This window comes from Salvelinus sp. IW2-2015, linkage group LG35 (assembly GCF_002910315.2).
Source record: "Salvelinus sp. IW2-2015 linkage group LG35, ASM291031v2, whole genome shotgun sequence".
NCBI lineage: Eukaryota > Metazoa > Chordata > Actinopteri > Salmoniformes > Salmonidae > Salvelinus > Salvelinus sp. IW2-2015.
In genome coordinates this window covers 334,130-344,232 of record NC_036874.1, presented here as the reverse complement: position 1 = coordinate 344,232, position 10,103 = coordinate 334,130, and the positions used below count along the sequence as shown (strand labels likewise).

The 10,103-nt window shown below is 41.6% G+C and overlaps 1 protein-coding gene across 2 annotated transcripts; it reads right to left on the bottom strand.

Moving 5' to 3' along the window:
* Window positions 1-2,628: 2,628 nt before the first annotated feature.
* On the bottom strand, window positions 2,629-9,874 carry apoc1 (apolipoprotein C-I). 2 transcript variants are annotated; one of them, XM_023980283.2, is made up of 4 exons: window positions 8,121-8,227; window positions 7,338-7,404; window positions 3,038-3,179; window positions 2,629-2,909 (listed from the first exon to the last, which is right to left on the bottom strand). In XM_023980283.2, the coding sequence occupies exons 2-4, from the start codon at window positions 7,390-7,392 to the stop codon at window positions 2,843-2,845; spliced, it is 264 nt and encodes an 87-aa protein (XP_023836051.1). In that variant the 5' UTR covers window positions 7,393-7,404; window positions 8,121-8,227; the 3' UTR covers window positions 2,629-2,842. The 2 variants fall into 2 exon arrangements, with proteins under 2 accessions (XP_023836051.1, XP_023836053.1); XM_023980285.2 differs by lacking the exons at window positions 7,338-7,404; window positions 8,121-8,227 and adding an exon at window positions 9,788-9,874.
* Between the last annotated feature and the right edge of the window lie 229 nt (window positions 9,875-10,103).

Genomic DNA, 10,103 nt, shown 5'->3' with positions numbered 1-10,103 from the left:
CGGCAAGGTCGGCCATGGTGACTGTGTGTCTGTTTGTACCTGTATGCCTCTGTTGCCCGCTGCAGAACCCCCTCAGAGTCAGAGTCCCCTGGGGCTGGCGTCTGGGCCACTATGGACACACATGCTATGGAGGAGAGAGGTTACAGTAGGTTACAGTAGGTTGAAAACCATACTCAAAATACTACCAGTCCATGTCAACAGTTCAATGGAGGATAGTCTAGATAGACAGTAAAAAATGTTGAAATGCACAGCCACACCTTGAATGAGCAAGAGGAGAGCAACTAGCATCAGTTTCCCTGGCATCTGTCATAGAAACAGAATGGGAAGATTTGGTTAAAATACACATCTCACTTAGAAAAGAGATATTACATATAATGAAATGATTCAATAAACAATACATTACATTTTTCATCACCCCAAACAAAACGAATCATACATTCAAATGATATATCACTGATATGTATATATATTTCTGTAATCAACATTATCACTCATAACAGCTGGCCTCCAGTATAAAAACAGCTAGAAACTACACAATTCAAAGTAACTGAAAGAGCATTTTAGGGAGCACTTTACCTTAGTGTTTGTTCTCAGTATTGTCCAATCTGTTTAGTGGAATCAAGTCACTTTATTTGAATTAGAGGACTTCTCAAAGCGCTTTTTCTTGGTTACATGTGTACATTGTTCTTGTTTTGGTGACCACTGACCGATGGTCTGTTTTTGGGTGGGAAGTGGTGGACTGATTGGATTGGCTTGGATGATCAGTGAGTCAGTCGTAAGTAGTCCAGTGGTTCGATACTCTTTATTTATTTAATTTCTGAGAAAATATTTTCTGGGTATACTGCAAAAACCGAAATGTAAGCAAGCCGAAATATATTTTATTTAGTGCTAATTCCCTTTAGATTATATATATATATATTTTTATCTTGAAATAAGATAAATTACTTGTGTCAGCTGCTACAGTATCAATTTTTGCGCAAAATAAACACTAACTCCTAGCAACACATTTAAAAAAGCCTCTCATGTTAAACTTTCATCATTGCATTTTCCAAAAGGTTACATTAATCTTAATTTTTTCAATTACATTAAAAGGTTACATTACATACATTTTTTCAATTTCAACATTGTCTGGATAGCTATCCAAAGTTCCTTTATTAAAGATGAGTTCCAAAGTTCTCTCTCTCTCTGCAACACATCAGTTTCAGGCATAATGCTGAATATCACACTGATACATGACCAACTGTGGATGTCATTTTCAAATCTTGTTTTCCTGCTATTGCTCTTCACCTCTTTTCCTGTCGACAGACACAGCACAGTAGTTGGTTGTTGTGGGAGAAGAGGGTACAGAGAGCAGATTAAAGCTGCCCACTGTCATGACACTTCACCAGGAAATAGGGTGAAAATATGAGTATTACCTGGTGGGGTGCACAGCCCTCTTGCCCCCTGGAACCCCTCCAACCCCCCTACCGTCTGACCCTTGACCTCTGGTCAAACACAGGAGCAGATCCCAGTAAACAGGGACAGCATAGTAATCATTAACTGAGGATAAACAGTGACTTTAGCACGGGCCTTGTGAAATGGAGGACCAGCAGCAAGTGTAGTGCTCCCAATTGCCCTTTGGTGTCTGCTATTGAAATAGATGGATAGACCACTATCTCTCATAGAACACTCTCTGCTATWAATTCMTTCTGCAGAATTATTTGACCRGGTTAGTATCTCTCARTAAAGCTATTGAYGWGTGGATATCCAGAGTGATACAWKATATCCAGAGCATCAAAGTATGTCTGTTGTATTGCTTTACAGAGTGYTCATTGTTAAKGAGAGCTCAATAACAGCATCAATCCAGAGTCCATTTGTGATTGTGACACAAGTTTGTATCTTTTTTTAGGGTAAACATATCTTAGCACAGGAACATGAAGTTTCAAGAGATTGAACATTGTTCATAGAGATACTTTTCAGGGCTGCACACAACCAACATGTTGAATGGAAGAAAGGGGCCATTGACAGACMCTTGTCTTACTGTTGAATCTCAGTTAGAGAAGTGTCTGGGCAAAATGTGAAATTACATGTGTTGCAGACTGCTTTTAAGTATAGTATCTTTCAGTCAGAATGCACTAATTCTTTCTCTGGCCACCATGGTGTTTTTAACCCATGTGACATACTGGTCAGCTGACCATTCACGTTGACCACATTAACATCCTACACCTATCCCACAATGCATCACAAACAGAGACGAAGTGAATGTTTGGTCTTTGTACAGTTTTTTTATACATGTTATGCATACTGTCTGTATTATGTGTACAGGTCTTCATGTCTTTATATCCTTATAAAACCATGCTTCTACATCTGCATTTCTTGCTGTTTGGGGTTTTAGGCTGGGTATTTGTATAGCACTTTGTGACATCGGTCTGCTGTAAATAGAGCTTTATAAATACATTTGATTGATTGATGTGCCCCCCATATATTAGTTGAAGAGACACTTGTCAAATAAAAATCATTGCCAATCAAACTCATTGTTCAGAATAACTTCTAACTTGTCATTGCYTGGACTCATTGGTCTCTTTAAAAATGAACAGGTTGACTTCTTACTGTAGCAAATCAAATGCATAATATAACAACCCACAAATATAGTTTTATCACAAAGGTATCTTTATTGTTCAGCTCATTGTGTTCCAGGTTATTAAAGCAAGCCATAACAATTACACAGAGATGACATCAGTCTCTTCACAGAGGGGGAATATAACCTTGGTGTCAGCGTCACGGCAACCGCGTCACCAGGCAAGAAGCGTGATGGGGGCGTGGGGGGGTCTTAGACAGGCAGGGTCAGAGGTGTACAGGCTTACTACTGCTTGGGGAAGTTCTCGTCGACCTTGGCCTTCATCTTGTCAAACTGCTCAGTGAACCAGTTCCTGGAGACGGGGAGACAGAGACACAGTGAGTAATTTCAGTCTTTAATTATTTCAGAGTACTAATGTAGATCTCCAATGAATTTAATGTTGGGTTATGTTTTGGGGTGTGTGTGTGTGCGTGCGTGTACCTGGTTTTGGTGATGAACTCGCTGTCCCCAATCTTTTCAACTATGTCCTTGGTCTTGACGGTCAGGTCATCACTTAGCTCCTTCATCTGATTGCCGAAGGTGGCGAAATGCTCCTCAATGGTCTTCTCAGCCTCCTGAGCCTCTGTAGAGAGAGAGAAAGGAGGCAGGGTTAGAACTATGAAACAGAAGGGGAGAGGTTAGAACTATGAACAGAAGGGAGAGTGTTAGAACTATGAACAGAAGGGGAGAGTGTTAGAACTATGAACAGAAGGGGAGAGTGTTAGAACTATGAACAGAAGGGGAGAGTGTTAGAACTATGAACAGAAGGGGAGAGGGTTAGAACTATGACAGAAGGGGAGAGGGTTAAACTATGAACAGAAGAGGAATGCGTGTTAGAACTATGAACAGAAGGGGAGAGTGTTAGAACTATGACAGAAGGGGAGAGTGTTAGAACTATGAACAGAAGGGGAGAGTGTTAGAACTATGAACAGAAGGGGAGAGTGTTAGAACTATGAACAGAGGGGAGAGGGTTAGAACTTGAACAAGAATGGGCAGAGCTGTAGAACTATGAACAGAAGGGGAGAGTGTTAGAACTATGAACAGAAGGGGAGAGGTGTTAGAACTATGAAACAGAAGGGGAGAGGTGTTAGAACTATGAACAGAAGGGGAGAGGGTTAGAACTATGAACAGAAGGGGAGAGGTTAGAACTATGATACAGAAGGGGAGAGTGTTAGAACTATGAACAGAAGGGGAGAGTGTTAGAACTATGAACAGAAGGGGAGAGTGTTAGAACTATGAACAGAAGGGGAAGGGTTAGAGACATGAACAGAAGGGGAGAGGGGTTAGAACTATGAACAGAAGGGAGAGTGTTTAGAACTATGAACAGAAGGGGAGAGGGTTAGAACTATGAACAGAAGGGGAGAGGGTTAGAACTTGAACAGAAGGGAGAGGGTTAGAACTATGAACAGAAGGGGAGAGGTTAGAATATGACGGTAGAACTATGAACAGAAGGGGAGAGTGTTAGAACTATGAACAGAAGGGGAGAGTGTTAGAACTATGAACAGAAGGGAGAGTGTTAGAACTATGAACAGAAGGGAGAGTGTTAGAACTATGAACAGAAGGGGAGAGTGTTAGAACTATGAAACGAAGGGGAGAGTGTTAGAACTATGAACAGAAGGGGAGAGTGTTAGAACTATGAAACAGAAGGGAGAGTGTTAGAACTATGAACAGAAGGGGAGAGTGTTAGAACTATGAATAGAAGGGGAGAGTGTTAGAACTATAACAGAAGGGAGAGTGTTAGAACTATGAACAGAAGGGAGAGTGTTAGAACTATGAACAGAAGGGGAGAGTGTAGAACTATGAACAGAAGGGGAGAGTGTTAGACTATGAACAGAAGGGGAGAGGTTAGAACATGAACAGAAGGGGAGAGTGTTAGAACTATGAACAGAAGGGGAGAGGGTAGAACTATGAAACAGAAGGGGGAGAGGTTAGAACTATGAACAGAAGGGGAGAGTGTTAGAACTATGAACAGAAGGGAGAGGGTTAGAACTATGAACAGAAGGGGAGAGGTAGAACTATGAACAGAAGGGAAGGTTAGACATGAACAGAAGGGGAAGGGAGGATTAGAACTATGAACAGAAGGGGAGAGTGTTAGAACTATGAACAGAAGGGGAGAGTGTTAGAACTATGAACAGAAGGGGAGAGTGTTAGAACTATGAACAGAAGGGGAGAGGGTTAGAACTAGAACAGAAGGGGAGAGTGTTGAGACTATGAAACAGAAGGGGAGAGGGTTGAACTATGAACAGAAGGGGAGAAGGTTAGAACTATGAACAGAAGGGGAGAAGTGGTTAGAACTATGAAACAGAAGGGGAGAGTGTTAGAACTATGAACAGAAGGGGAGAGTGTTAGCCTATGAACAGAAGGGGAGAGTGTTAGAACTATGAACAGAAGGGGAGAGGGTTAGAACTATGAACAGAAGGGGAGAGTGGTTAGAACTATGAACAGAAGGGGAGAGTGTTAGAACTATGAACAGAAGGGGAGAGTGTTAAACTATGAACAGAAGGGGAGAGGTGTTAGAACTATGAACAGAAGGGGAGAGTGTTAGAACTATGAACAGAAGGGGAGAGTGTTAGAACTATGAACAAAGGGGAGAGTGTTAGAACTATGAACAGAAGGGAGTGTTAGAACTATGAACAGAAGGGAGAGGGTTAGAACTATGAACAGAAGGGGAGAGTGTTAGAACTATGAACAGAAGGGGAGAGTGTTAAGAACTATGAACAGAAGGGGAGAGGTTTAGAACTATGAACAGAAGGAGAGTGTTAGAACTATGAACAGAAGGGGAGAGGGTTAGAACTATGAACAGAAGGGGAGAGGGTTAGAACTAATGAACAGAAGGGGAGAGTGTTAGAACTATGAACAGAAGGGGAGAGGGTTAGAACTATGAACAGAAGGGGAGAGGTTAGAACTATGAACAGAAGGGGAGAGGTTAGAACTATGAACAGAAGGGGAGAGGGTTAGAACTATGAACAGAAGGGGAGAGTGTTAGAACTATGAACAGAGGGGAGAGGGTTAGAACTATGAACAGAAGGGGAGAGTGTTAGAACTATGAACAGAAGGGAGAGTGTTAGAATATGAACAGAAGGGGAGAGGGTTAGAACTATGAACAGAAGGGGAGAGGGTTGAACTATGAACAGAAGGGGAGAGGGTAGAACTATGAACAGAAGGGGAGAGTGTTAGAACTATGACAGAAGGGGAGAGTAGATTGAACAGAAGGGGAGGGGTTAGAACTATGAACAGAAGGGGAGAGGTTAGAACTATGAACAGAAGGGGAGAGTGTTAGAACTATGAACAGAAGGGGAGAGGTTAGAACTATGAACAGAAGGGGAGAGTGTTAGAACTATGAACAGAAGGGAGAGGGTTAGAACTATGAACAGAAGGGGAGAGTGTTAGAACTATGAACAGAAGGGGAAGTTTAGAACTATGAACAGAAGGGGAGAGGGTTAGAACTATGAACAGAAGGGGAGAGGGTTAGAACTATGAACAGAAGGGAGAGGGTTAGAACTATGAACAGAAGGGGAGAGTGTTAGAACTATGAACAGAAGGGGAGAGTTTAGAACTATGAACAGAAGGGGAGAGGTTAGAACTATGACAGAAGGGGAGAGTGTTAGAACTATGAACAGAAGGGGAGAGTGTTAGAACTATGAACAGAAGGGGGAGAGTGTTTAGAACTATGAACAGAAGGGAGAGTGTTAGAACTATGAAAAGAAGGGAGTGTAGAACTTGAACAGAAGGGGAGAGGTTAGAACTATGAACAGAAGGGGAGAGTGTTAGAACTATGAACAGAAGGGGAAGAGTGTTAGAACTATGAACAGAAGGGGAGAGTGTTAGAACTATGAACAGAAGGGAGAGTGTAGAACTATGAACAGAAGGGGAGAGGGTTAGAACTATGAACAGAAGGGAGAGAGTTAGAACTATGAACAGAAGGGGAGAGTGTTAGAACTATGAACAGAAGGGACAGAGTGTTAGAACTATAAACAGAAGGGAGAGTGTTAGAACTATGAACAGAAGGGGAGAGTGTTAGAACTATGAACAGAAGGGGAGAGTGTAGAACTATGAACAGAAGGGGAGAGTGTGTAGAACTATGAATAGAAGGGGAGAGGTTAAGAACTATGAAGAAGGACAGAGTGTTAGAACTATTAACAGAAGGGGAGAGTGTTAGAACTATGAACAGAAGGAGAGTGTTGAACAATGAACAGAAGGGAGAGTGTTAGAAACAATGAACAGAAGGGGAGAGTGCTTCGAACATGAATCAGAAGAGGAGAGTGTTAGACTATAAACAGAAGGACAGAGTGTTAGAACTATGAACAGAAGGGGAGAGTGTTAGAACTATGAATAGAGAAGGGGAAATAGTCAGGAAAATGAGTAGACTGAGGGTTTCATCATGAAGAGAGAAAGGTGGAGAGAGAGAGAGAGAGAGATATGATACATGTGTGTTCATAATAATATATTTGTATTGATGTGTATTTGAGGTCAGACTTATGCATTCAGTAGTAATGGATTTGTATAGAGTAGTATCAAGTGTATTTGTGTGTGTGTGAAGCTGTGTGTTTGTGTACATGCATGTACATGTGCATGTGTGTATGCATGCGTTTGTGTGTTTGTGTGAGAGAGAAACATCACATACGTGTCACCAGTGATAATGCATTAGTATTGACGCCAGTATTGAGGGAGGTGAATGAGCAATGAAATGATTAGATAGAGTGAGAGTGTAATGGCTGCCTAATAGGGTAGGGCTTCATACCTGTGTGTGCGGCGAACACAAGCATCAACACGGCAATGGCAATGGAAAGTTTCATCTTGACTGTTGGCTGCAAGGGAAGGACACATTTAGTAACAACACCCTGCCTTTAATATCCTCCATCATAAAAAGGTTTGCATGATGTGAGTTAGTTATGAGTTAAAACAAAATCGTAGCATTATGCCGTCAGGGTTTCATCAGGAGCTGTGCTAAACAAGTGAGATGTAAGCCATCCTAAACAATTATTATTGTTGTAATAAATGATCAACAGCTGTTATGTTAGTGCATTCAGAACAGTGGACAGCTCCCTTGGCGTTCTCTAGCCTACACACAACTTAGATTGCTGACTTTACATGAGCAAGACAAAAAAACTTTGATAGCCTTACATTTTAGATTTTAAACTCGACCTGCATTTGATCAAATTAGTAAACTAACATAACAATTGTTTCTATGAATATCTGTCCTGAGCATTGGATGGCGCTCAGAAACAGAAGGTAGGCTGGATGTCTTTCCCGCTGTATAAACTACACCTAGATGTCGCCACAATACCGCAAACAGATTTTGAGAGACTGGTATAGATTTATGGAAAGGTTGGGGTATAAAATAAACAACTGCATTGACGGCATTCACGTGCATATATTTTGAGTAAATAAACTGATGAACAAAAGTTCTTCCGGCCTATGTGTTTGCTCAGATAAGAACAAAAACATACAAAGATAGACATTTTAAGTAATAACAATGAAAATAAGTTTCTAGAAATGCAAGTGAAAAGTAGGTTAATCTTACCTGTTTTCCCGTCTCAGAGAGAAAATAACCAGAGTGTGTCTGACAGACTGACGGAGTCCCTCTATATATCCCAGGACGCTGACGTAATCAGTAGTCACCACTTCTGACCTATGGTGACCCCACATCGCACAATGAAGCATGCGCCAAGAGTGGCCTACTCCCACCTTCTCCTCCAGATTAACCAACCCTCCCCCATCTCCCTTTTTCGGAGAGCCCAGCTGAGGTATGGTCCATGTCCTGTCTTGTTTCAAACCACACATGATCACGTATTTAATCAGATTTTGTGGGAATGTATTTATTTGACTGGATCTGTAATTCACAGTCTGATCTGGGGGGAGGGGGGGTTCAAACTGCCTTAGGTTTTATAATGTGATATTAATTTGTCATAAAATATCCACTATAAATCATCAGACTGTGAGTGCACAGAGATACAGACCTAAAGTGGACTATGACCATTAAACTAGGTCACAAGATACTTATACTAAGTAAGATATTGATACAGTTCTGCAGTGGCATCACTAAACAGCACTGCATTGACTCTGGTGCTCAGTGCAGATCTGTCTCTGAGTCCACCAGACCAGTCCATTTAGGGCTCTATTCAATCCATAGCACTGAAGATTTGCGACCAATAATTAAAAGCAGTGTTCCCACCGTTGCGTTGACTGCATTCAATGACCTTTGCATTTTAATGCAGATCTTCTGCGATACGGATTGAATCCAGCCCTTAGTCTTTCTGGCAAGGCAAGTATTTGGGCCCCATTCCATCCTTCCCTCCTCCCTTCCCTGAAGTCATCCCTGTTCTGACTTCTCTGAATAAATGAAAGCTGTGTGATGAAATCCTTGTTGACACCTATCAATTTCATAATATAAAATATAAAAATCAGGCCTATAACATGTGCGCTTCTTCCCCTCTGATCTACTTTCAGTGCCATTACCCTTCACTGACCTCACACACAGATCTGTGTTATCAGTGTTATCATGTGATACAGCATGCACAGTATCATATTTGTCCACTGTTATGTAAATCTGATAGAAGTCCATTAAATTAGTGCTCCTCCGTGCTGTCTCCAACAGAAAGAAGCTGCGCTCAACAAACCTCTACTGTCCTGGAATAGCCAGTACGTAACTCCACGTCCAAGAACTACAAAGTCTGGCAAAGTCTTATGACTTTATTTGCAATATTCTTAAAATAGTAAGTCTAGAAGGTCATTCTCTGTGTTGGAGCATACAGGGGTAGTGGACTACAGTTTGTTGAACTATAGTAACCTCTCATTAGTGCTGGAGGGCGGAGAGAGAGAGTGAGAGAGTGATAGAGAGAGAGAGAGAGAGAGAGAGAGAGAGAGAGAGAGAGAGAGAGAGAGAGAGAGATAGATGGTACACGTGTGTTCATAATAATACATTTGTATTGTGTATTTGAGGTCAGACTTAGGCATATAGTTGTAATGGATTTGTATCGACTGTTATCAAGTGTATTTGTGTGTGAGGCTGTGTTAGTGTGTATATGCATGTACATGTGCATGTGTTTGTGTGATAGAGAAACATCACACACGTATCACCAGTGATAATGCATTAGTATTGACGCCAGTATTGAAGGAGGTGAAGGAGCAATGTTAATGACTAGATAGAGTTAGAGTGTAATGGATGCCTAAATGGGTACGGCTTCATACCTGTGTGTGCGGCGAACACAAGCATCAACACGGCAATGGCAATGGACAGTTTCATCTTGACTGTTGGCTGCAAGCGAAGGACAAATTTAGTAACAAAACACCCTGCCTTTAATATCCTCCATCATAAAAAGGTTTGCATGATGAGTTAGTTAAAAGAAAATCGAAGCGTTATGCTGTCAGGGCTTCATCAGGAGTTGTGCTAAACAAGTGAACATGATCAAAAGCTGTTATGTGTTTTAGCTGAAACCGTTCAGCTGCACATGTGGCTAGTGAAAGAGCGCTCCCGTGCGGTCAGCACAGTGGACAGCTCCCTTTG